The sequence below is a fragment of the Ammospiza caudacuta genome, chromosome 1, assembly GCF_027887145.1.
Source record: "Ammospiza caudacuta isolate bAmmCau1 chromosome 1, bAmmCau1.pri, whole genome shotgun sequence".
Classification (NCBI taxonomy): Eukaryota; Metazoa; Chordata; class Aves; order Passeriformes; family Passerellidae; genus Ammospiza; species Ammospiza caudacuta.
This window is the reverse complement of record NC_080593.1, coordinates 112,457,465-112,484,722: the sequence shown is the minus strand read 5'-3', so window position 1 is coordinate 112,484,722 and position 27,258 is coordinate 112,457,465. Positions and strand designations below refer to the sequence as shown.

Below are 27,258 nucleotides of genomic sequence, written 5' to 3'. Positions count from 1 at the left end.
AATAATATTATTTATCTTACTCTTAACTCTAGAAGAAGCTGTCCCATAACAGCATAGGAGCTAGGGCTCCATATTTTTGCCTGTCTTGATTTTTCTCATAGCAGAAAAAAAGGAAAACATATTGCCTGTTTTTCTTTTGCCACAGAAAATGAGATTAGCAGCAACCTGTTATGTTGAGACCAGGACTTATGCCTATGTTCAATACCTGAATTGACCAGCGCTATAGGACAAAGTTCTTGATTGCATTACAGATTCAACCTTGCCAAAAAACACACACAAAGACACAATTCACAGGAAAATCAAGGGGAAGGGTGCCTGAGAGGGCTGAACTGGGTTCCTGGAAGAAGCATGCCTCCACTGTGGCAGAGGAACTTCTGAGCTTACATTTAAACTTATGTTTAATTTGTGCTGGGTAAAGAGGGGAAAAAACTTATTTGGATCATAGAAATGCAAATATGCAAATATTTTAGACAGAGCAGATTAAAAAATTAGGAGTATTTGTTTATTTAGATAACACAGACTACTCACTTTCTGTTATTCAACATAATAATTTAATTTATGGCCTTAGAAATTCAAAACAGTTTAAAATTTGTTCTTACTTGAAAAAAAAGTGGGAAGGTGATGACAGTTTTCTGGAAATGCAAAGAAAGGGTTCACTTAGACTTTTAGACTTGATCCCTGTCTAGTCTAACTGGACCCTTCTCAGGCCCAAAGCAGAAAGACAAGGGACAACAGTCACAAATTGCATCAAGGGATGTTTCACCCAGATAGAAGGACAAGGAATTTACACAATAAGGATGGTGAAACACTGCAACAGAGAAAATGAGTGACAGAAGCCATCCAGAACTCAGCTGGTAAATGTCCTGAATGGTTTGATCTCACTTTGAAGCCCTCTTTCTTGGGCCAGAAGGACACAGTGACTCACAAAAGCCCTTTCCACCTCAACTAATTCTATGATTTTATCATTTACTTCCAGCAAAGTCTTTTTTTAAAACAGACTTCTGGTTAACAGAGCAGTGATAAGGAATCAAAATTCCTTCTTACCCCGAGCTCAATTAATTGCCATCATTGTCCAGTTTCTGCCTACCTGCTTGCTTTGATGGCTGACAACGTTGATTTTCAATAGCAAAAAGCAGTCATCACAGACACTTTTTGTTTTGTTTTGTTTCATTGCACGCAACTCAAAAGCTCAAGTACATTCAGTCAGTAAAACCACAAGAAATAATGATTCTTCAGTCTCCAGGTGCCTCGGACAAGCTGTTAATGAGACTTACTTTGGGCAAAGGCTTCCTGCACATCTCCTCCCACCCCGGTCAGAGAGTCCTGAGGCGCGTGGGTCGGGGTGGAGCAGGCAGAGGCAGACCTGATGGGCATGGGGATGGGCCGGCTGATGGTGTGGCTGGGCGAGGAGCGCGGGGAGCCCGCCCCCTGCGTCTGCAAAACAATCCAGGTGTTAGTCAGGGGCTTTGCAAGGGCCTGCCTGCTCTCCTGGCCACCCATCCCTCAGCGTAAAGGCGTCGTGCTGCTTGTACATCAGTTGGGGAATGTTAATTTTGCTAGAAGAAATAAACCGAATTCAGTTGTTAGTTGACAGCGAGGCTTCTGTGTAGAGAAACAGTAAGTAGGAAAATATGAGTCAAGGTCTGACTTCCTCCAAGCATGGGAAAATGTCAGGCAGCTAAATTAAAAAAAAATCCAAGTTAATAAAGACCACACTGCAGAGCTCTCTGCCCTCTCCCCTCTCACTCCCCCAGTTCACATGCATGTCTGCTGAGCTGCAACCCATTCTGGCTGGGAGAAGGGCAAGCTGCTGGCACCAGCCTGGCTTTCAGCCTGGCCAAGGGACTGGAGCAGCCCCTTTCAGCACAGCCCTGCCCTCCATACCCCTGCAGGACAAGTTCATGGTACGTGCAACCTCCCAGTCACATAAAGTCTGACACTCTCAGTAAATAACACACAGTTCTGCTTTTTATTTGGAGCTAGAGAACTATTTAAGCCACTATTAAATTATCTGCTCCACATACTCAGACACTCCCAAAACACTGTGGGGATAGGGCAATATAAATGCCTGCCATGGGTTCAAGCTGCTGGAAGTGAAAATGTTTTAACCCAGTCATATAAATGTCATGCTGTTAGCACCTCACAGTTAGGATCACTTAGCTGAAACTCAAGCAGACTTTTAAAAAAATTGCAATTTTTACTAATGCAGCTAGGTGAATGATACCAAGAGACACAGCACTCTTCTCACCCTCTGTTTCAAAGTCTTGGGAATGTGTATCCATGTAAGAAAAAACTAATACTGGAACCCACACCTAACTGCACATAGCTTTTGAAACCCAGTGTTTAGCACATGCCAAGGATGGAGGTGGCTTGAGTGCTTTTAAAGGTGAACTGCAAGACAAGCTCCTGGTTATTTTCAGTCAAAAGTGACTGGAGAGGTGGTGTTTCTCTTATCTTGGCTTTATTTTAAAAATACAGGAGGATTTCTTAACTCTTATCATGGCATTTACTTTGACTCTGGCATTGACTGCCACTGCAGCTCTGATTATGTTTGGCAAATATGTTCTAAGAAAGACAAGAGCAGGCCATTGCAGGTTGAGTGCAGCATTGTCCTTAAAACTTTTATAAATTCCTCACCTGGACCATAAATAATGTATCAGAATACTAAGCTATTTGTTCTATTTGTTCTTTTATCCTATCAGCACTTCCTAAGAGACATTATCACCTGAAAGCCATCAAGGGTACATTAGTTTTATGAGAAATAAGCACATTACTGATGGAGGAATGGAAGATTTAATCCTTCTAATTTCTTTAATTATTGGTTTTGGAACATTTACATGATGGATGGAAAAGGCAAATTGAATGTATAAAGGCCAGATGCTCTCCTGTTTCTAGAATCATCTATACCAGCAGAAATGGAGATATTTAGTCCTCCAGAAGAAGGGCTCAGAGCAACTTGGAGATGCTCCAAGGTCCTTGTTAGCCATAACCCCTGCACATCAGGCAGGGCACCCAGGATCTACAGCTTTCTTCTTTCATGCCCTGACAGAGCACATTTCATCCTCACTGAAACACATCTGCAGAAGAATTTTTGGTTTTCAGCTCTCTGAAAGACAAGTGCCATTTTTCCTTTGCCTTTTTCCTTAGCTCCCTTTTGCCTTTGATCTCTGTTCTGGGAACACCAACAAGAGTGGGAACTTTCAGAGAAAGATGAGGAAAAAAATGGACAAAATTTGCTTCCTGCCATCAAATCGTATTCAGGAATGAACTTCAGAATAGGCATTTTATTTACTAAAAATAACAGATGCCTGCCTGTACCTCTGGGCTGGAATTTTCCCTTAAGAGATGTGGAAACTGCTGCATACCCAGTGCTTACCCTCTGTCTGCTCTGCAGCTACGACTGAAACCTTGTTTGTTTCCCAAACAAAATGTTTGGGAAACACAGGAAGATGAAGCATTCAGAGTTCCTTGTCCAGGAAAAAATCTCACTTTTTATACTATTTGGGCAGTATGAGATGGAACTGATGAACGGCAAGTTAAAATAGCAGGATACTAGGGAATGCCTGATTTCAGAGAGGTGAAAACTCAATCTATTTTACTCATTTAGATCCACCTCAGCCCAGGTTTGTGGCAATGAAGTGGTATTAGGATTGGATTCCTGCTTAGTGGTTATCAGGAGAATTGTGGTTTTCAAAGGCTGGACCTAATGGTCTGAAATCTGCTATGACAGCCAGTTTTAACTTCTTGATGAGGTCAGCAGAGAAGACAAGCCCTGAATTGCTTTCAAACCTTGACAGCTCTACCAGCTAAGGATTAAAGCAGGCTGAAAGAGGAGCTACCACAGCTACTGTGGATATTTGGATGGCTTCAGCTTTTGTGTAGTACTTGGTTGCAGCTATCAGTGTTCTCCTGCCTCCCAGGAAAATTTTCAGGTATTTTATTTAATTCACCATCCCTAGTCAAATTGCTACAGCTTTTAAGTTAACTCTTGCTAGACAGGAAAATTTCCCCACTATCAAGTGTCACGCATGCTTAGCATAAAACGCTTGAAATGAAAACTGGCTTTACAGGAGTTTTAGCCCATTGCTCCCTCTGCTGGGACTGAGCTGGGATGACATATGGGGAAATCACACAGCCTCATCAAACGACAGGGATGTGAAGAACTCATTATCCTTTCTGAAGTAAGGGCAATGGAGAAATAGATAATTCATAAGCATTAGATGAATTGCCAGGCTGCTCATTCCAACTGAATTCCTCCAGAAATTAATTTAATCCTGTTTCTCTCAACAGATCATGAAATGGCACAGCATAATGGGGATCATTAAATGGAAATGGTGAGAGTAATTCTTTAGCATCATCACCTGGTATTCAGTGAGGCTATTACTCTTGGAAAAAAAAAAAGCCATAAAAATACCTCATAGCAGCCTGAAAATGTGCTTTCACTTACACTGTCCAGTGAACATTTTACATGATAAGGTAACTCCTGTCACACTGGAAGCTTCTCTTTTGTGAACAGATTTTCAGAATCAAAAAAGACATCCCTTACATGGAGGTGGTATTTGGGCAGATTTATTTTTTTGAGAGCAAGTCTACAAAAATTAGCCAAATGTTGGTTTTACAAAGGTAAGCATTACCTACTCTGGATGCTGTATCACGGACAGAACACATCAGACTTGTGACTGCACTTCTGCTGATGAAAGCAGGAGGAAATGCCTTTTGTTAAAATGAAACACTTTTACTGAACTCATAAATCAGACTGCTATCTGAGAAGTGCCTGTTTTTTAAAGCCTAATATATTTCCAAGATCCATTACAATACTGAAAAGCTCAGAAACAATTCAATCTTCTAAAATTTACTATTATTAATGTAAATACTTCCTCTTTTTGATCTAGGTTGCAGGAAACATTTATTTCCCTAAGACTCATGGGACTGTTAGCATCAAGGCCAACTTTTAAAGATGTGCTCACTATGCCCTGACTTTTTGGATAAAATGAGCTTTCAAACTTATTACCCTCGTCTAATTTAAGCTCAGTTATGCTTTTTTTGAAAGTAAAAATTTCTCATTACATTTTCAAAATGTTATCTGTTGAATTCATATTCTAGATTGGTTTCATTACATTTGAGGTGTGATTTTTATACCTTACATGTTTTAATTTAGAGGAGTGAGGAAAAGATTCCTTGTAGCCATGACTCACTTTCTAGAGCACATTGTGAATATTGCTCCAAGACACATGTGGGAAAGAAGTGCAAAATATTAATTTTGGTCAAAAGAACACACACAGACTTCTCAAGCAAAAGAAGGAACACAAATCACAGGAACACAATCACATTTAGGAGTTAGTGAGGCATCCAAGTGCAGTTAACTTGCTACCTGTTTCAATTCTTCTTCCTAAAGAAAAAGAGGATCAGCACATGAGATGAGCCAGCATGTAAGTGAAGAACAAAAACCAAAGCCAAATTTGGAGCACAGGGTTAAAGGTGCAATCAAGATAGTTGAAGATATGAGACCAGGTTATGTCCCACCTCTGCACACTTTGAAACACCAGAACAGTGCAAAGTGTGCAGAAAGCTGCTGTCATTTCCTACCCCAAATTTTCTCTGTCCAGCTAGTGACTAAGAGCAGGCAGCCTTCACTGCTGGTTGTGGCACTGCAGCATTTCATGGGGAGAACAAAAAGTATCCTGCCTAGTTCCAGCCCCCAAAAATCTGCTGGCTCTTCAGTGGGCCCTGCTGCTGAGGTGCCACCAATTTGTGCATTGTGGCTGCAAAGCCTGTGTCTGAGGAGGGGCAAGTGACAAAAGGTGACAAACTCATCCTTTGATGCAAATGGCTCTAAATGGATGCATGTTTCTAAATGGGTTTCAGTGAAATTGCTTCTGCTCTTATCTGAGCCATATTTGACCGAAGTTGCACTGAATTTCTACGAACTCAGTTGAGCTGCCATAGACAACAACTAAAGAGTCTCCAGTGATACTCAGGGAGCTTTCTTCCAATGTGAATTTGTGGCATCATCTGTCCTGAAGTACATCAGGTAAAATAAGGCTGCAAATAAAAACACATATTCCATCTCACCCTAGCCTCTGTTTAAAAATGCACATGCTTTTTGATATCTTGGTTCTTAACTGAGATCCTAGTTGAGACATGTTTCATCTCTTCAACAAGGGCCTGCTTCTGTGTCCCTGGAAAGGAAACAAGTATTGTAGGGAAAGCACCTCTGAGCTGAGAGAGGTAGATGTGGCTGTTAAATGACTCATCTGACAAAACCAGCAACTGAATAAATTAAAGAAACTTGAACTTAAGTGCCAAGTTAAAGGCCTAATGACTCTATACTGTCAGCTGCAGTGAATAATAGTGTACAGTACTGAGGTTTTTTCCTTACAGCTAACAGTTAACTTGTTTTATGTGTTGGTTCCTTTTCTTTTTCTTACTCATTTTAGCAGTAGGTGACAATAATGATGCAGTACTGCTACAGGAAGGACATTATCTGAACATCATCTGAAACCCCTGAATTAAAAGACCAAGGCAAAACATAAGAAGGGAGGGAAACACAGTCTCACAGTGGGTAGAAACAGTCAGGTTCTGCAGAATTCTGTGGTTTCATATTCTCCCTCTCCTCTCTCACTTAGTGTTTTCCTTGGCAGTAGCAGGTGTAGCTCTTACCTTCAGCAGTTTCATGAGGCCTTCTAGCTGCACCATCAGCTCCCTTCGGCTTTCCTGGAGCGCAGACATCCTCTGTTCCAGCTCATCCTTCCTCTGCCTGAGAAACAAGGAGACCTGATCAGGGCTTACCCCTCACAGCAGCAGCAGCAGCTTTTAACTGCATCATTCTGCCAGCCCTACTATGGGGACAGACACCTACAGACCACAGGAAAGCAAACACACAGTGTGAATTCAGCACAGGGTTTAGAAATGTGGCTCCATGAAGGCAAGGGAGCTCCCTCTCACTGGGAATCCTCACAGGACTGAATAGTGATTAGGGAAAAGACAGACACTGCCACAGACCCTTATTCAAAGAACAAATGAGGTTCAAACAAGCTTGTGTTATAGTCCCTTGTGCAAATGCCTGGCAATTTTAGCTTTGGAACTCTCTAGTCAATAACCTCACTAGCTGTCAGGAGAAATTAAAGCCAAGCCCTGAAGGACAGGAAATTACAGCAGGGGCACTGAACACAGTGAGATATGAAAGAAGCTAAGAGAGTTCAGAAATTCAGACAAAAACCCACAGTAATCTGCTTTTGTTTCTATTTTTTTTTTTCCTGAAAACAAGAGGAAGACTATCACATAGTACAGATATAACTGCTTGAAGTTAGCTCTCTGCACTCAGAGTCCAGTGCTGGCTGTGTGACAGTGTGAATACTGAGCCACTCCAAGTGTGACAGTCTCTCTGTGCCCCCATAAATCTGAACAGCTTTGATTCTGCACAGCTCCACTGCACAGGATGGGGGAACAGCACTTGCACATGTTAAACCACTAAATTGTGAGAGGTCTCCACCTAAAAACAAAATAAAATTGTTGCCTCCTGGAGGATATGAGATAATTAACATTGTTACTGAAAAATATATGTACATTTTATATTCTCCTGTATTGCACATAACATACAAACACTATGTTGTTAGCCTTGTACTACCTACAAATATGACAATTTAATCCTAAATGCAAGAGCACTGGAACCAATGAGACTACAGATACAGACAACATTGATTCCTACAGGACTGCTCATGTGTGCTATCCCTCACCTTTATAAAAGGATCATATAGTAACACTGCCAGGTTGCATTTACTCTTCTGAAGGATTGATCTATTTCCTGCTACAAAATGCCTGGTTGGCTTTTCTTTTCCAGACAGGTAATGGTTGGAAATGCTATGAACTGTACAAAGGCAGCAGAGTTTATTATTTAACAAAAATAAGGTCCGTGTAATTCAAAGTGGCAGGTCCTAGTACAGAGCTCTGCTGGTTTTACATTCATTCCACAGGGAGAGAGGAGCTAAGCAGTGTGCACTGTCCTCTGAGGTTTTTTTCCTGCTGTACTCCAGAGCAAATTCTTGCAAGTAAGGGGTTTTCCTACCTGTCTCCAAGACAGTACTGGTAATGAGAAGGAATGCTGTGTTCAGGACTCATTTCACTGAGTGCCACACTACAGCAGCTTGAGAAAGATGGTGGGACAGGTACCCACAACATGGCTCACAGATTCCAACATTTCCTAATACAACATGAACTAAATTGCTCTACAGCCCTAAGTGCTTCAAGCCTGAAAAATGAGCAGGGTAACAGACATAAATCAGAGCTGCTACCCTGAGTCCTGCTGTTTTACACATAAAAAAAGCCTTGTGCCATCTTAAGTGTCTAGGAATTTGAGGTGGTGTTAAAATTCCCCAGTAAATCCAAAGTCATGACTTTTGCCTTTCAAATGGTGAACATTTCAGAAGGAATGCAAAGTAGTTCAGACCCAGGGATTAAAAGTTATTTTCTGATTCTCGTACTGCATATTAAATCAGGGAAGGTAGAGGTGAGGAATTCAGTATCAGTGCCCTAGGGACATTGCTTATCAAGAAATTAAAATAAGGGTATTATGCTTTAATATGTGGATCAAAATTGAAAAGAGGGAAAAGCTAAGTAGTCAGCCTGCTAACACTGCATAATCATTCCTTTTTTTTTAAATTATAATGAATTTTATTAGGCAACTATATAGAAAGTTGATTTCCTAAACCTGCTGAAGATGGACCTTCAGTTTGATGGACAAGAGTTACATTATTGGTATATTTTACAGTGTACACATTTTCATGACAGGCATTCTATATGTCTCACACAATGACACTTGCCTGTAGATCTCTAGAAGTAATTACACATTAAAATCCCTCATAGAAATGAAGAAGCTAATTTGTATTTAGATTGGGAAGCCAAAGTAATGATTTGTGAATCAGAAAAATATTTTTGTGCAGAAAACTCCATAATAAAACTATCAAATATTTGTAAAGAAAAAAAATTTAGCACAGTTTCTTATTAATTTCCTTTGGATATGCATCAGACCTCTAAAATATTAGTTGTGTGAGGAGCGGCTAAGTGGCAAAAAATGTTCATTAGTCAGGGGGCAGAGCAATCTAGCATTGTTTCACTGAAAAGAAAGTGCTTACATGCTCTTCTCTATTCATAAAGAGCATTTTGAATAGTTCTTATTGGATTCTCTGTCTGGCTCTCACAACATGAACTTCAGGACTTCCAGGGAGCCTATGGATCTGGGCCAATGACAATTGTACTTCTTCAATGTGATATACATGGAAATTAGTAAATTCATGTAGAGTATTGCAACTAAGATGCAGTCACATCCATATTAATGTTTTTAGCTGGGTGGGATGACTGGAGGAAGGATCCTCTAAATCTTCAGCAGCTGCAGATGACATTACTCTTCACCCCCCACATGAAAAGGAGATCATTCTGCAGCCTGGATTGGCACCACGAAGAGAACTGACCTCTCCTTAGAGTTCAACACATGGGGGAAATTTCCAAAGATTAACATCTAATTCTGGCTGTATTTTCATGTAGTTCTTTATTTTCTTTAGCATAAACTAGAAATCTTTGTAAAGGCATTTGATCTGAACATTTTTTCCCATATAATTAATGGCATTTGGACCAGGCTGGAGGGACCTGTTCCAAATGACCTAAGGCCCTAATTCTGCAAATCCTAATGTATATGCTTAATTTAATGTAGAGGAGTAGCATGTGAGATTTCTCATGCACACAGTTTAAAGCATATGCTTAATTACTTCTAGGACAACGGGCTGCAACAAAAATTGATAAAAAATACATATTGGCTGACTTACTTAAAAAACCCTCCAAAACCATAAGCCAGGCTTATCTTTTATTTCTTCTCTTGCTGAGATTGAGTGGCTGGCCCCTGCCAAGACCAGAGGTTTTACTCCTGTGAGCTTACCTCAGGAGCCGGAGCTCTGCAAGGAGAGTGGGATTTTGCTGGGCCTTCTCTGGTGTGGGCTGAGACGCTTGCTCATGCTCAAGTCGCAGCCTCTGAATCTCCTGCAGGATTTCTCTTGGGGAGGAGAATAAGCAGAAGACCATAAGTCATTAATTTTCCACAAAAGCAGCTCCCTGGACATTGCAAGAGGTGAAAAAGCATGACTATATTTAGCTTTAAATCAGTGAAGATGTAAGTAAAATGACTTGTTTGCAGCCAACCAAAGAAGCCTTCAGCAATGGGACATTTTCTGGATATTTTCTGAATAAACTTTTAGGATTTTGCCATAAAGGGAAATCATTCTTCAAAACTCCCCCAAAAACACAGGTAGACATAAAATAGCTCCGTGCTTGACAGAACTGCTCCCTTTTAATTCTTCACCATGAACATTTCCAGCACCTCAGGAACTTAAAAAAAAATGGAAGTAACCTTTCTGGATATTGTGGGGTATCAGAGAAAATACTTAGCCCTTTAAAATACTTTGAATGGAAGCAGAGATGTGACAGCAGTTGACAATCACAGAAAAGCACTTTAACAAGACTTGTTACGACTGGCTTGTGAGCCCTGGAGTGCTGTCAAAAGGCTAATATAAAGCTTCACAGCAGAAGGTTGAAACCTTTGTGAATTTTGTCTCTTCTTCACAATGTGCTGGAAGCAGACGGTCAGGAGTCAGCCTCGAAGTATGAAAGGCAAATCGAGACTGGAGCTGGTGGTGCTCATTACACGGCGACAGAAGGCAGTGCAGAGTTTGGAATAGGAAACCATCTGGTCTGGGCTAGCCTCTGTTTTATGGTCCAGCACTAAAAGCGGGGCTCTGCTGCCATACATTTCATGGCATCAGGCAGTCTGGTACCCAGGGCCAGGTTCTCTGCTGTTAACAAACAGGCATCACTCCTTTTTTGGGCCGGCTGGCCTATTTCTCCTAGACACTCTTTCAGTTTCAGTCACATCTGCACCTCCTGTCTCATTTGATCAGCAGCCTAACTTGCTGCTAGTCTTCCTGCTAACCTCTCCCATGCAGACTGTGCTCTGAAGAGCTTTAATCATCTTTTCCTGAATAAAAGCAGGGGAGCATAACATTACAAGCGTGACCGATCCTTTTATCATCTCATGTTATAGTGCTACTGAGAATCCAACTGGAAGTTAATCTGGTTTTGAAACAGGACAGACTTTTTTTTAAACTCTTAACAAACAGCAGCTGCAAACAGTAAAGCATCCATGATTATATCATGTCATTGGACATTACACTTCTGAAAACATGGGGTGGCTATGGATTTCAGAGCCTTTAGCCTATTGTATGGGCCTTTTTGTGCTCTTTTTTTTTTGTAGGGGGAAATATATGTGCCTGTATAAGCACATTGTACAGGTGGTAAAAAATGCTAAGAAACAAACACATATGTAACATATGGGACTGAACAAAACCAGGAACTTAGTGGATCCTTACCGGTTTTTATTTTCGAGCTCTGCAATCAGCTGCCTTTGTTGCTTGTTTGCATCAATGGTGAAGGAGATATCTGATGCCCCTCTCTGCTGACTCGGCTGCTGTTGTAAAACAGAGAAGGCTGCATTGAAAGAGGAATAGCCAGCATGTACCACGAGTTCAACACAGATCTGTTCTGTGACATCTGCTTACAGAAAGTGCAGTACCAAGCTTGCCTAGACTAAAAAAAGAACATTCATGTTGTGCTCATACCAGTATGGAACTATTGCTAGTAAAAGCAGAGTAAGTGCTAGAATAAATAAGACTCAGTGTTTACCATCCTGTCAGTCACTGCTTCTTCACGCAGCTTCCTCTGAACCAATCATAAAAGGCAATGACACTGCTGCAGGCAGTTGCTGTAATGTGGCTCTTGATACTGATGCTACAGACAAGAGGAGCACACTGGAGGAAAAAGCAGTGTCTGCCTCCAGAAAGGATGGGATGTGTTTCCAGTGCAGTGATGCTTTGTGCTCTTGAAAGCTCGGTTTTACTTTCAGTTTGAAAGCAGTGCTCAGTTTTCAGTCTGGCTGTGTGGCCTATTTGGTCAAGCTTTCCAATCTGCTCTCATGATATTTCAGAAAATCTCTTTCTACAGTCCTTCATGTACAGCAAAATCTTTTTTTTCCACCAATAAAATTATATGAGAATTTGTCCCTCACCAAACTAGGCAGTGCTCCCTACAGCTTCATTGGACTATGCCCTTTTCGCATGTTCATCAGCAATAATCAATCATTGTTTTTCTTGTTCACACTCCTGTATTTCAGTATTGTAACAATGACAACACAGAACAGGACATTTAAAAGTTTCACAACTATGAAGGATACCAATTTATTTCTAACTCCCACCTGAAAGAATCAGGTATTTAAAAATACTCTGCTGAGTTACTGCTGTGATATGAGGGCTCATCACCATAAAAAGGCCTGTGAAGTGTAACTCTGGAGTGTTATTTTATGTAATGCCAGGCATCCCCTCTGCCAGGAGGTGAAGCCTCAAAAAGGATGAAGATACATTTCAATAGCCTAACAAAGGTTAGGACTGTCTGTGGGAAAAGGACAGTATGTTTCCCCCATAAGCACACACTATCTTTTCTGCTATGGACACGGTTTCCCATTAACACATCAACCACAGGGAAGCAGAACAGTGCATAAAGAACTGATACATGCTGGTGGATGCCATCACTCATACAGGAGGAAGCAGGATCTTTATCCTAAATGCCCACTGTTACCAATATATTTAGTTCCTTAAAATCCAGAATGACTATCACCAAAGCTTTAAAAATTTCCACTGCCCCTACTGGGCATCAGTCTTTTGCTTGGAAAGATTTCTCTTTATGAAAACCTCCCCTCTTCCTTCTGTCTCTTTTGTTCAAAGAGCAAAGATGGATGGCAATGAGAAATTCAGTATTTTCCTTCAAGTGAGCTCTGTTTATACTGTTTTCCTCTACATCAAGGACACATGTTATATGGAACTGATGTCAACTGATTTTTAACCAGAGACATTATTATTACTGGGGAATCATGTTCCCATAAAGAATTACTGTCTTTCAGGAATAAGACTGTTATCTACAGGTTGCCTTAAATTTGAAACACTGTGTCACATGTCTGGAAAGGATTGATTTGAGCTGGACTGGCAGAACAGAAGCACCCCTCTCCTCCCAGGCAGCTGCAGGTAGTGTGAAATCTCCGTGACAGCATCTGCACAGGGCAGCAGACTGTCTTCATGTGGTCTGAATGTGACTCAGTGTCTTTACACAATGTGTGGTGCCCAATTTCACCCTTTCAATTGATCCCACAGTGTGAAAATGTTTCTGGGTGCTCCAGACCTGCTGCTTTTCACTTAACCATCATTCATGGCCCCTTGTTCTATCAAATGGTCTGAGATCGAAAAAAAAGTAGCTAGGCTGACCTTTTATGTACCATTTAAGATTTAATATACTTTGATAAGATTCCTGCTTCATTCTCTCTTGTTCCTGAATGCAGTTAGTGAGGTTTTAGCCTGTCATCACCTTCTATCTTTGGACACAGAGAGCAGAATAATCATTGCTCTGAAATGAAAATGGGAGCCAGGGCTAATGCAGGGGGTCATTACAGTCATCCTGCTGAAGAACATTCTTTAATATCCTTAGTGCTTAAGGCCCTAGTGGCTGTGATATTTGAGCTAGAGAGTAAAATGGATTCACCACCACATTTTCCCAATGCAGTAAATCATTAACCTTTAACCAAAGCTAGTCCAGACAATATTTTATAGTCTTTCCTGAGTTCAAGATGTCAGACTCCCTTTGATGCAATTATTTAAATGCCACTGCATTAGTATATAGATTATATGCATTAGTATGTGGATTCTTTGGATTCAATGGACTGCATAAAAGTGTTATTATTAAAGCATAACAGCCTCTGATGAAAAGAACAGGGAAAAATAATCCATTAATCATTAGACTGTCAGATATAATTTCCCTGATCTTGCCAAGCCCCTGGAACACAACAGAAGGAAAGTACCTTCTTTTAATTAAAACACTTACTGATGAAGAAGTTTCTGCTGCCAGCCTTGCTGCGTACCTGGCGATCAGCTTGTGCTCTTCATCCAGCCGACTTGCACTGTCAAGGACGCTGCCCAGGGAGAGGGGAGATGGGGAGAGAGGTTAATACACAGCAAAAACACCCTCTGCCTCAGCCAGCCACCACCTCACACCCCAACACGTCAGTCAGAGCAAAGGAGCAAACCATCACCGAATTAGGAACAGGTGATGTTAATGGAGCAAAGGGCAGAGAATTTCCCTGGCAAGATGAGCTCTAAGGGGCTGGGCACCACCTCTCCATAGGGAGAAAACAGCAGCGCCCTGCAGCCCACAGTAAAGGTTGTACAGGATGCTGCTTTGCCCAAAAAAGGGTCGGGGGTGGTTAGGACCATCAGTCCACATTTATTTTGATACTCAGCTTTGTCATGCAGGGGGATAGAAGATAAGAAAATAAAGGTAGATGTAGCAATGCATCAAATTTAGTCTATGACTGCTGCAAATCACTAACCCCAAAGCCCTGAAAATTAAATTTCAATGTCTGAGATAAATGATCTTCTGGAATATACCTATTCTATGTGACCATCAAGCCCAGAAGTTTGCACAGCAGCATTAGCCTCGACTGCCAAGAATTTTATGTCTCAGAATTCTCAGATTTACCATAATTCAGTTCTGTTTTACTTCACCAACTTCACAGAAAACTACACAGTGATACAGCAAGACAACTGTACAAAAAAGGTTAAAAATATTATGAATGTGTGTGCAGAATTTGGGACCCCAGGTACCTCAGGCATCCTTTTGAGAGAAGCTGGACATTTTGCATACAAATATCCCAATGTTGTTCCTTCTTTTCTAAAAATCACTGCTTCTCCATTAGTGACCATTTCTTTAAAATCCTTACAATTATTAGCAAGAATTGGTCTGGCACCTATCACCATTCAGATGTAGAGTGAATATCCAATATTAGCACCTGCACAAGGGGACTTCTGTGGTCTAAGGCAGCTCCACTAAAAAAAGGGATCTCAAAACTGCAGGCAAAGGATGAAGAACATGATAACCTATGGGCAAAGGAGTGACTCTGGAGGATCTCTGCTATTTCTCAGGCTTCAGATGTGTCAGACCAGCCTGTTCTGCAGCAGGCAGCTGGCAACAGCTGATGTGGATGTTCCCTGCTGGTTTTACAACTCTGTCACCACTGGTTAGAAAATTCTCTGGTGAAATTTTTGCAAGACAAGTGTCAGTGCAGTTTTCATGACATGCTCTTATTGTACAAACCCTTCCTTAATAAATTATTCGCTATGGAAAATGTGGACAAATTAAAGGGTCGGTTTCTAGGCCTTAGGGCTGTAAAAAAAAAAAAAAAAAGGCATAATAGCAACACACCAAATGTTCTCTGAGGACTGTTTAACTGCCACACTTTCAAAACTAGCTTGGTTTTAAGACACTTTAAACCAAGACAAATCATCTGAGTCTTCTACTACTGATAATTTGCCATTTACTTTAGAATCACTGAGATTTTACCACCGAAATATTGTAACACAGCTATGTGGGAATAATCACAAAAACGAACTCTGTTCAAGGGAGCTAAATGTCTACACATTTCCTCTGTAGCAACAGGTCTCTGAATGTTTTTCCTCTTTCAAAGGAAGATTAAACCAGCATTCCCACCTACAGTTCTGCACAGCCCCTTAATACACATTTTAAAATATACCCCAGAAAACAGCTCTCTATGAAACCAAAATAACCTCTTTCAATTTATCTTATTTTTTCTGTACCTGAAAAGAAAAAGACTGAAATATATGGAATTATTATTCAAATCTAGGCAAAGTCTCTATCTTATAAAAATGGAAATTATTTGCAGTTAAAAATTCTTTTTAAGAATCAGACACTAAAGATAAACTAAGTGTCAAATATTGGTTTTAAATACTAAAAAAGACTTTGCAATTAAGCTCTTCAAAACATCTGTCTAAGGGCTAATTTTTCTACCCATGCAGTTACTATAAATAATGAATTACTTCTTCCTATTGTTTATTAATTTGCTCTGGAGTACTGGCTTCTAAGAAACCCTCAAATAGCTTATTAGCCTGTGGTAGAAGGAAAGGAAAACTTGTACTTTTACTTGCAGTATCAAGTAACTGGAGATGAAAAATAAAGATAAGCAGTGAAAATTAATTAAATGAATTAAAAATAGCCTATAAAGCCCAAAATATAAATACTAGCTGCACTTCAAACAAAAACAAAGTTATATTGGGTTATACTAGACTGATGATTAGCTATAAATTAGCCTCAGTATCTAAAAAACCTCTTGTTTTGTTTTTAGATGTTACTGTACAGCTCTTCAGATAATTTTATGTATTATGCTCATGAAGTATCTCTGCAGGTTTTTCTTGCAGATAAAGGTCCAGTTATAATAATTTCTCTTTCCAGCTTTGTCTCCCAGAAGCACTTGAGTTATCTGATGTCTGGGTAGGTGCAGGTAGCATTTTGCAGGCAGATTGAACAGCAGAGCTGGCCAGCTGCAGCCTCCCCTAAATCAGAAGCCACCTCATTTTGGTTAACTGCATGCTTTACTCAGGTTACCAAACCTCCTTAAGGTGCAGGGTGGAATAACTTGAACTCAGCACCATCCTGGCACAAGTGTGTGGGTTTTGAGCAAAGTGCATCCAGCCACTGTGGGGCATGGGCAGGAGAAGGTCAGCTTTGCCTGAAGATGCCACGCCAGACTTTGAGATGCAGCAGCTGAGCTTTCTGCAGAGGTCTCACCTACTCCTCTGGAAACTGGCTTCACACAGGAGCTCTAGGATGGCATGATTTTGTTCTTGTTTTTACCAAAATGTAACCATTCTATTTCTCTACTAGCAGTCTTGGTCCAACAAAGCAGAAAATGGCAGTGCAGTTTATGGTCTGATGCTTGACTAAGACTACTGCCCCTCTAGGTTATGTTTCTGTCAAAATCTAATTATACAAATAACTGAGATTGTTTCTCATTGAGGAAGCTGTGACTGCAGTGATTTAATGCCAGTAATCAGATGTTATGTACTATGCTTTGCATCAGTTGTTTAAACAATTAAGGTTGTTGTCAGTCACTCCCCCATTCGTTTCTCAAAACCAAATAAATGTTGAATATCATGGCATATGATTTGTATATGTATATTTGGAAACAAAGGTGCTATGAGTTGGTGAGGTTGGCTCAAAGCCTTGAGGGAACAGGTTGGAATATAAAGAATAAAATTTGGAGGATGAAAACAGTACAGATGAGGGGAGGGACCCATAATGAGGTCTCAGGAGGAACTGGTAGCCTTCACTGAAGCTAAATGAACTCTATAATGCTTTGCCTGGCAAACCAGCCTAGCACCACCCATTCTTCACTCCCCTCCTGAACAATCCTATCAAGTGAGTCACTCATGGTAGCCAGGGCCACTTTTCCTTCTCCCTGTCACACCAGACTGAGTGGCAGCATATTCCTACCCTCAGCCATGGGTGGGCAATGCCTGGTCACACACATGCCCCCAAGAGCCTGCTTTCACAGCCACATGTCAATATTCCTCCATAAGCCTGATTTCTGGAAGTGCTTCTTCAGGAATGAAATTCCTCTTGAAAATGTTTTTGTTTAGGATAAATGATTTTCATTTTCCTCACTAAAACCTAGTTTGCCTTTTCAACCCTCCACCACTGGCACATTCCAGTGGGCTATAGAGTAGAGAAGCAGATTCAGGACAATGGAGGCAGACGTTTTTATCCACTGGGCATGACAAATTACTCCCATTTTCAACAGAGGGTACATGCAGAAGTGAAATTTTAAAGACTGCAGAGAACCATGAAGTTGCTTATTGCCTCCTACATACTGGAGTAAATGGAGACTTTCTTCTAACCCAGGAAATATTCTGGAGTGGCAGCACAGGAAACTGAAGGGTTTGCTATGAGCAAAATCAACCTCCTGATCATATTTTTGATAGAAACATTGTACAGTTTTCTGCCCAGCACCACATTTTCTAGGACCATATACTGCTCACCACTCTGCTGGTACAGGGCTGTAAAGTCTATGGAATTCTGTTGCACTGGAGAGCTGAGGCAGCATTTCCCTTCCCTGGTGTGATGGGCTGCAATGCCAGCATTTCAAGTGCCAGGACAGCTGATGGGTTTAGGAGACAAAGCTCTAACAATTAACAATGTTCAAGACACCCATTTAAAACCCCTGAGTCTAAATGAAAGAAGGGAAAATTTGTATACAAGATTCAAACAATGCAGAAATCAGGCAGATTTAAAAGCAATGACTGATATAGGTAAGAATCAAAATTAATTTCTCTCACTAGGTTAGTAAGATTATTATTGTGATTTAATTATTTATGTACTGTTACAGTTTCTAACTTTCAAGGAAGGTGAAGCTACAAATTATATATGATCTCAAAAATTAATACCTTGAAAACATGGGCTTGTTTAGTTATTGTTGTGTGATGATTTCTGCACTACCACCAAGCCCTGCACTGCCTAGAGCTCAGTATCCCAAGCAACCTGCATAGCCATTCTTAACTCAGCAATTATTTGCAACACTTGGCAACACCTTGCAAGCCTCAGTAGAAAGAATAGCAGCCAGTGCCACAATCCACCAACTTTGGGAGGACATTCCCCATATTCACACACATTCACTTGAGGTTAGTGCTCATCAAGAGCTGCTCCAGCTCATCAGGCAGGGAGGGAACAGGGAGAGCCTCTGGCTGAGCAAGGTGCCTTTGCTGGGTGCCCCAGGGTGCCCAAGCTGCACTAACCGTGCGGGGCTGCTCTGCAGCATGTTGACATAGACCCCGATGAGCACGTGTTCATCAGCCAGCCTGTCTGCAACATCCAGGCTGTACTGCAACCTGCAACAGGGGCAGGGTGTCAGCCAGACAGACAGACACACAGAGAGAGCAGGAGCGAGATTGTGAAACGGGAATCTAGCAATGAATACTTCAGTGGTCTTAGGAAAAAAAATTCAAAATGAAACAACACACCAAGTGCAGAAATTATTTTGTTATTATTGTAATTTATATGGTTAGTATTTAGTGATTTAAGATAGTAGCAACCCGCTTGATGACAGAGCCAGCCTCAGAAATCAGTGAGACGCCAGATCAGGGCAGGGACTGAACTCTGGAGCTGTACCATAGCATTTACTAAAAAATTCAGCAAATCGTGAGGTCAGCATTATTTGGTTTAATATTGTACAAAACCATTAATATAGATATGTAACATACATGACTGACACACTAAATTCACAAGCTGGATTTGCTTGGAAGTGTTTAAGACCTTATGAGTCCAGGTCTACATACATATATTTAAACATGCCTTACTTAGCTCACTGGGTTAATTGCTTATCACAATTTTCTCAGGAAAATGTATATAGAATATATTAAAAATGGGAGGAATAGAGGAAATGTTTTGGTTTAGCTGTGTTAGTGCAATTAAAGAACATACTCTCTCTTTAACTTACCCTTTGCCTTTCAAGAAAGCTGGAGCAGCCCTAGCCAGCAGTTTGCTCTGCTCTACTGCAGTATTCTTGGAAGGAGAGCTAGTTAATAAGACAGGAAAACTAAGAAGAGGGTAAACAGTGATGTCTGAAATTCATTATAGAACAGAGTTTGGAGAAGCTCATTTGAGTGCCCTGGACTGAATAAAAATAATAGAAGCTTTAAAGGAATTCTAGAAAACATCAGGAAATGCAAAATCAGGAATTACAAGTTTCCCCTCCTGTTCTCCAAAAGCAAACTATTAAAGCCTCCACTACAAAAGACAAACAAAATATGCTTCTCTCACAAATGGAGAGATGAAGGCTTGTATTTTCCAGATAGAGTCTGAGATAAACATGGTCTCAAATGCTGCTTTTGAGCTGGGAAAGCTTTACCATACCAGCTAAATTGCTTTTCTCCACACTAACTGTAAGATGGTTTCTATAATCTATGGACAGGCATTTATTTGGATGCAGTGATGGGATACAGCAGTTTAATTTTCAGAAGTACTGTTGTTCTGTTGATTTAAAATAATATATAGGTCACCAAACACACTTTTTTCCTAATTACAGTATTTAATGGATTGCAGTAACTGCCTCTTTCCCAACACTTCAATATCCACGTTAACAAGCTACCACTGGCTAAAAATGAGAAACATTGAAAATGTTTTTTTTTTTTTTTTTTATGCTGCAGCATTTTTTTGTTTTTAAGAAACAAAAAAATCAAAACAAAATTATATTTTACTTTCTTTTTTTTTTTAAATTAATCACATTTTTTTTCATGGGTGTGAAAGCATGGATGCACTTGTGCATCCAGGGGTGTATGGGTCTATGTGTGTGTGTATGTAGGCAGGTAATGTTGCACAAATGTGGTGCAAATCTTCAAAACCTTCAATACTGGGACAAAGAAGGAATTCAATGAGGTGAGATTTGTGTAATTCCCCTCCTTTTGGGAGGGCAAGGTTGGCAGTAGGGTTCTGAAGAGGATGGCACCAAAGGTTGTTCTAAGAACTCAAACCTATTGATTTATAATACATTTGTAAGATAGCTGAATGAAATGCTGTACTGCACAGCAAGAAAAAATGCTTGTTTCACATTTCTCTGCCCACCAGCATGCTACTTGTGTGTATTGCACTTCCACTGGGGCAGAATCCATGCAGATTAACATGTGCCATGCCATCTAGAAGGATGTGTTTTCCACAGGTTTTCTTCCCAGTTACAGAAGGAAAATGCATTCATGGGGTACAGGGTGTGCCACTTCAGCCACAAATGCACCTTTCACTTCTAAAACTACCGATAAGTATGCTGCCACAGTGGGAGACCGAAGGCCCCAGGGCAGATTTTGGGCCTTGCTTTCTAAAAGTGTGCCCTCCACCAACCTCAAGTTCCCCTCTCCCATGCTCCAGAGGCCACACAGTCACAGTCAGGGGGCAGAGACAGGAGAGCAAGGATTACTCACTGAGCAACTGTTACCATGGCCCTTTCCTTTTTAGTTGACTAAGCAAACGTTAATCTTCCAACCTTTTCTCATGAGTTACGTTCTCTCTATTTTTCTGATGTTTGGGTGTCTCCTCTGGACTCCAGACATTCTGGTTAGCATATCCACCCCCGTGCTGCTGCCCTAAACCGCAAGCAAACCTCTAGGCAGATGTCTCCTCCTCTGGAGAATGAGTTTTAATGGCTTTCCACATGATGTTCCAGGGTCAAATGCAATCTAACAATCGTATTGCTGACTTCAATTAGTTTGTGGTTCACTGCAACTCCTAGGTCCTCTTTTAAAATATTTCTATCCATCCAATTATGCTCCCATCTTCTATCTGACTATTTGCTTCCTTGCTACAGCACTTTTCACTTATAATTACTGAATTTCCTGTAATTGATTTCATATCATTTGGACATCAATTACTACCACTGCTACTGAGCTACTTTTCTTTTATTTAGAAATTGCTCTCCAAGCACTCCTTTCCACAACTATTTCAACCTTTGTACCACCTACAAATTGGATGTATTCACTCTATTGCTTCCATTAAGTTACTATGAGAGATAGTGCAGTGTCTAATTTAGGACAGCTTTCAAGAATCCCAGCAGATGTCCTTCTCCTAAAGTAACAGCAAACTTCTGAAAACCTCATTATTCATTTTCCATGTTCCTCTTTTACTAATTTTCCTATGTCTGTATTTCCTTTGGGTACTTCTGTGTCATCTGGGACTATGTATAAAGCCCTTTTAAGGTCAACCTGTATTGTATGTGCTGCCTCTTTTTTAACCCACTAGATCAGTCATCCTGTCAATGAAATAAATTAGTTTGGTTGATATAATTTGTTCTTGACAAATCTATGGTGGTTATATCTTGTTTATTATCCTCCAGATGCTCAATAACTCTTTTATAATTTCAGTATCTTTGGATACCAAGGTTAGGCTGCCTCCTTTATAATCCCTTTCACCTTTGTCCCCCATTCCACCTTCAATCCTCCTTCATTTGGAAGAGCTGCCATTTGTCCTTCTTGTTCTTCCATATCTTCCTACATCCTCCACATACTCCCCAAAATACAACTAATCATTCTGGCCACAGAGAACTTCCAACTGGAATAGATATTTTAAAGATATATTCCTGCTAAAATGGAACATCTTGTAAGATGCTAAGTAATGCTTCTCCATCCAAATCTGGAGACAAACCTTCCAGCTGTGAGCAGATGTCTATAAAGATACAGACCTAATAATATTGGTGTAAATGTTATGCCCTCATGAGTGTCTACCTGGCTACTAACAATCAAACAAATAAACCTTTCCTTTAGCCAGGTGGAATATTGCTGATATTCTGCTGAAATAAGGCTTCTCATCTTGTTCTGAATAAAACATGCAAAGATAGCAAGCAGTTGAAGCCTACCATGCTCCTTAGAGACAGGAACATGGAGAACAGCAGCAACCAGTATGTTTTGCTCCAAGTTAGCTGATGACCAGAAATTTGGCCTAATCTCTTGTTAGAAGTAGAATATCCTGTTAGTTAGAATACCATTTCCTTTAACTTTAATGTGGAGTTCAAAAAAGGCACCAGCCATTCTGACTCAGCATTGAGTAAGACTCAATTTCTCCTTGGCTATGGGTATCTGATATCACAGTGCATTCTTTCTATCTATCACACAATTGCCAAGTCATTCCAAGTTCACCAGAATGAGTTGCATCACACCATTTATTACAGTTTATTACCTCTTTAGAAGAACTAAATGCATTAGCTCTGAAGGAGGGGCTGAGAAAAATGCAAGAAAAAATATTCTGTTTCATCTTATCCTACCTAAGCACAATAATTCAATAGCTTAAAGAAAACATTTATAAAGAAAGAGCAGGACATTGTACCCATTACTATGGCAGCTATATACTTTAAGTCAGCATGACAGACTGCAGCAGGGGAACAAAATTATTCAAATAAGGGGGAAAATTAATTCAGTGTATAGAGTTATTTCTCTTGAATAGACAAAAGTTTCTATAATGCTACGTTTGCTTGTTTTGATGTAACATATCCAAATCACTGGGTTTGCAAGGGTATTACCTATTCTGCAGTAATCTTCCCTTGTTCTGCTGCACTCTAAGCCATTGGAAATTGCAAAAACAATTGAGAGAAACCCCCTGAATATTAGCTACAACAAAAGAATTACAGGCCTTGTGGTTTTAATCATGTTAGCTGTCAACAGCAAATGACCATGATTTGGTATTTGGGAGAAGATCACAGACATTTTTGTTTCTTCTTGTCTAGCGCAAGTGCTTTAAAGCTGTTCTTGAGCTGTACAGAGCACATTGTTGATACCAATTTCCACACTGTATACATTAAGAAGAAAGGTGCTTGTAATTGCTAAGCCAACCTCCTCATTAAAGCTCTTTTATGGACCTGCTGGCTCAAACTAAGCAAACAAGCACAGAAATTTTAAGTGGACTTTAATTCTACAGCAGTTTGAAGAAATTAAAAAGCATCTTTGGGAAAGCCTGAGCCCAGCTTTCTTTGAGCTTTGGAGTAATTGTGTACCCACCTGAAATCAGTGCTTCAGATGCAATTAAAGTGTAAATAGTATATAATGTTCCATCTCTTTTCAACCGCTCCCTGCCATTTGTCACTGCATTTACCAATTATTAAAGATCTTTCCTCTAACAAGACTTTCCATCTTCCCAGTTAATTTCCAGTTTTCACCCCTGTGTCCAGAAATATAGTAGTGTGCTGAACTTAGGAGATACTATCCATTTCCAGCAGCAGAATGAGCTGGTGTGCTGAATTTAGCATTTGCTGCCACAGGGAGGAACTGGTTAGAATGGCTATGTTCTTATGTGAACACAAGTAGCTGAAATAAATACCATGGGAATGCTGTGAATGACTTTCTCTGCCAAGTCTCCTTTGAATAAACATCCAAATTACATAAAAATGTAACTTAAAGCTATCTGAAACCTCTGGACTAGACTGCAACACAAATTAAAGTAACCATAAGTTATCTGCAGTGAAAACACAGCCAGCAGAGCTTTTAGTGTTGATTACATCCAGCTAGAAATTTTACTCTGAGTTTTTACTCTTCTTATTATAATATGAATAATGGAGTATTTAATATAAAACCAGCACAATTGCAAACAGAGCCATCAAAGTCTGTTTCTATTATGCTCAAGAGGGTGAGCTTCCACTAATGGGGCCTGATTTTCCCAGGGCAATAGGAGCAGTAAAACTTAAAAGAATGAATGAAGACACAGACTGAAGATCTTGGCATTTAGCATATAATTCTTACTGAATTATAGTTAATGCTCATGGATTAACATGAAAAAAAAAAGGAAATTTCCACATAATTCCACATTAAAAAAAGGTGGGGAAAGTTTTTTGTTCTTATGCAATTGTGTATTTCTTTTATGCAGAATGAAACAGGATCTTCCTTTAGGTCACTGAGATGTGAGGGAATGCTGGACAAAGGGCTCAGCAACAAGAAGCAGGGGTCCAAATCCAGTGCTCACTATAAATGGGAAGTTTTCATTAGCTTCAGGAGGACTTAGATCTGCCTTTCCTGTGGTCATTTTGAAAAGCAAAGCTAAGGGGTCTGGGGAGGGTTATTGGCAAGCAGTGCTCAGGGCAGAACAGCAGCCACCCACAGCGAGAGCTGAGGCAGAAGAAGCTGGCTGTGAGACCTGAAATAATTTCCAGGCTTTTGTGCAAGCCTCTCTCATTCCTTGGTCAAGAACACAACAGGCAAGTCATACACTGATGATGGAACCATAAAGGTGTAGTTTACAAAAGCAATGTTTCCAACTTCCACAGGACACATTAATATTAATCCTACGTGAAAGGGAAAAAAGGAAAGAGTTGTGCTGCGCAGAAGCAAGAGAAGTTGGCAAAGCTCACAGCCAGCAGGAAGTCTATTCAAAAGACTAATTAGAGCCACAGAAACCCTCTAGCCCATCAGAGCCTTCCTTAAAGAATATTTTGAGTAGTTTAGCAGAATTGCTAATGATTTAGTGCATGAGCTACAGAACTACTGCGATTAGTAGGTTAGTGCTCTCATACTGACCGTGAACTGTTGTGAAGCTGATTTACATACAGCTTTATAAGAGAATGCTCATCAGCCACAGGACTGGCTGCATTTATACCCCCAAGTAACCTGAATGATTCAAACAATGAAACCTTGTTAATACCTCAAAAAGAATATACAGAGAGCAGAGTGTTCAGAGAGGGCTTGTAACAATAACTCCAATTTATTTAGAAAGAGTACGACTTGGCTGTTTGTAGGGTGCTTTTTCTTTCCAATAAAAAGATGCAAATTAAATTTCTAAAAGGTGAAAATAAAAATATGAGAATGAGCTGTCAAACTCCTAAAACCCTGCTATGTCAATGAAACAAAAGTGAAAAAACTTCTAATATACAATCAATGTAATTAGTTTACATATCAGGGTACAGTTAACTCTAAAAAAGCCAGAATGCTACCTAATGTAAACTTTTAACTGTACAGGGATGTCACACTATCCACTTCTATGAAGTGTGGGTACCTGTGCTTGAGGGGGGTGGTACTATCACCTGCCTTTAGGGGATTCTGTGTTTCCTAGGGAGTGTTTCAAGGAGTGTTTCCTAGGGAAAAAAAGGAATTCTAACAGTTCAGGAAGCATGTATGTTTAAACCTGATAGTTAAAGACAGTCAGCTACTAAAGAAGACAAAAGTAAAATAATCAGGTATGTTTTACAGGCAAAGAGATACAAGCAGCACAGTAGACAGTGCTGTGAGTGTTACTGCAGGTCCCTGGCCTAAGGAGTGGTGTACTTTTGTTAATCAAGCACAGGGATGTCTTGGGAATAAACAGAAGCATCAGCAACACTCCTAAAGAGTGCTGCTCTTAGCGACCTCTCCTGGAGAGGCTACAAATACATTACCCTGCCTTGCACATAAACCCCCATATATTCCAACTACAGAAATGAATCTGCATTTGCAGTCTCTCTGTATAGGCAGCAGATCTGGCCTTGGGGGCTGCTCTGGAACTGGCTTTCAAAAAGCATCTCAGTCACACCCACTGGCACTGAGACAACACAGAATTTACAGCTTACAACTTGTGGTAACAAAATTCATAAATCAAAGAAGTAGTAAACCATCTACACTCTGACTTTGCAGTGTACACTGCAGGTTTGGTTTCAGTTTTCATGTTAAAATATGTAGCTGTGCATTTCCAGAGATTGTGTTTAGTCATTTGGGAATGCTGAAGCACTGACACACACAGCAGGAGTCAAGCAATAAAATGTACCCAAGGAAGACACATTTCTCATCTTCCCTAAGAGAGCAGGAAGTTATTTTCCTGCCACCTTCTTACCTATGTGCATTTGTAGGCTCACACAGATGAGGTCAGACAGCTAGCAAATGCTACACACATATTTTGGCTGGATGAGCCAAAATATTGAGTTAAAATGTACAGTTAGCTGCAAGCACCTCCTCTTTGGGATTTGTTTCTGATGAGACTTCCCTGGTTTATTTACTGAAGGGTCAGCCACCATATTCCAAGACTACTCTTTCTTCTTTGTTGATTTTAATGAAAATCAGAACAATTTAACAGGATGTCTTGCTATGTCTTGGAAGTATGAAGACATCTCTTTGTTCATCCATATCTTGTGGTATGAGGCATTCCAAGTAGGCAATGGCACATCCCAGTTCCTATTCCCATAATGCTGTTACAAAATGATTTCTCACCAACAGCCCATTTTGGGTCCCTATGGGAGGGTGCCTGGGGTTGCATGTGAGCACTTTTTAGTGGGTCAGAATGGTTCAAACGAGAGCTGAAATTCAGTGCTCTGCTGTGGGGAGCCTGGGGTGCCTTAACTCCAGCTCTCTGTTCAGATGTCTGGGTGCCAGTCCAAATTACCAAGGCATTTCTCTGCTTAGGTTTAGGTTTGGGTTTGGTGAGAGGGTTTGGGGTTTTTTTTACCCTGTGAGGGAAGATTGAAACTTCTACCACTATCTTATAATGGTTTGATATAAATAAGGATAAGAACTCACCTTCTGTTTGCAAAGGGACTTCCTGAGGGAACAGAATGGGAGAAGAGTGTGTCGTTCATGCTGGTTACAGGTCGGGGGGGCCTGAAAGGCAAAATATCCAGCTGCATTAATTTAGCACCAAAACCCCCTCCATCAGCAACAGTATTTATGTAGAACAGAATGAGCTTGTTTAAAGTAATATGGCAATGGCATCTTCAAAGTAACATTCAACTGGCATCTTCTGCTTCACACAGTAATAGTTTCAAATGATAGATGCTGTGGTTTCAAGAAGTTGATATAAACACACTGGTACTTAGGCCTGGAGGGAAATAATGTCTTTGTG

At 40.4% G+C, this 27,258-nt stretch overlaps 1 protein-coding gene across 3 annotated transcripts in view; it reads right to left on the bottom strand.

Annotated features, from left to right (window-relative positions):
* The window catches only part of DTNA (dystrobrevin alpha), a 221,843-nt gene that overhangs the window by 16,270 nt on the left and 178,315 nt on the right, over window positions 1-27,258 (bottom strand). The window contains exons 10-19 of one of the 3 annotated variants that reach the window (XM_058809263.1): window positions 26,937-27,017; window positions 24,972-25,061; window positions 19,427-19,504; window positions 18,726-18,818; window positions 13,966-14,053; window positions 11,412-11,509; window positions 9,929-10,042; window positions 6,661-6,757; window positions 5,372-5,389; window positions 1,275-1,434 (exon numbers count right to left, since the gene is read on the bottom strand). In XM_058809263.1, coding sequence (XP_058665246.1) covers window positions 1,275-1,434; window positions 5,372-5,389; window positions 6,661-6,757; window positions 9,929-10,042; window positions 11,412-11,509; window positions 13,966-14,053; window positions 18,726-18,818; window positions 19,427-19,504; window positions 24,972-25,061; window positions 26,937-27,017 — 917 coding nt within the window. The remainder of the gene's footprint in view (window positions 1-1,274; window positions 1,435-5,371; window positions 5,390-6,660; window positions 6,758-9,928; window positions 10,043-11,411; window positions 11,510-13,965; window positions 14,054-18,725; window positions 18,819-19,426; window positions 19,505-24,971; window positions 25,062-26,936; window positions 27,018-27,258) is intronic. The other 2 variants (XM_058809272.1, XM_058809280.1) reach the window with 2 other exon arrangements.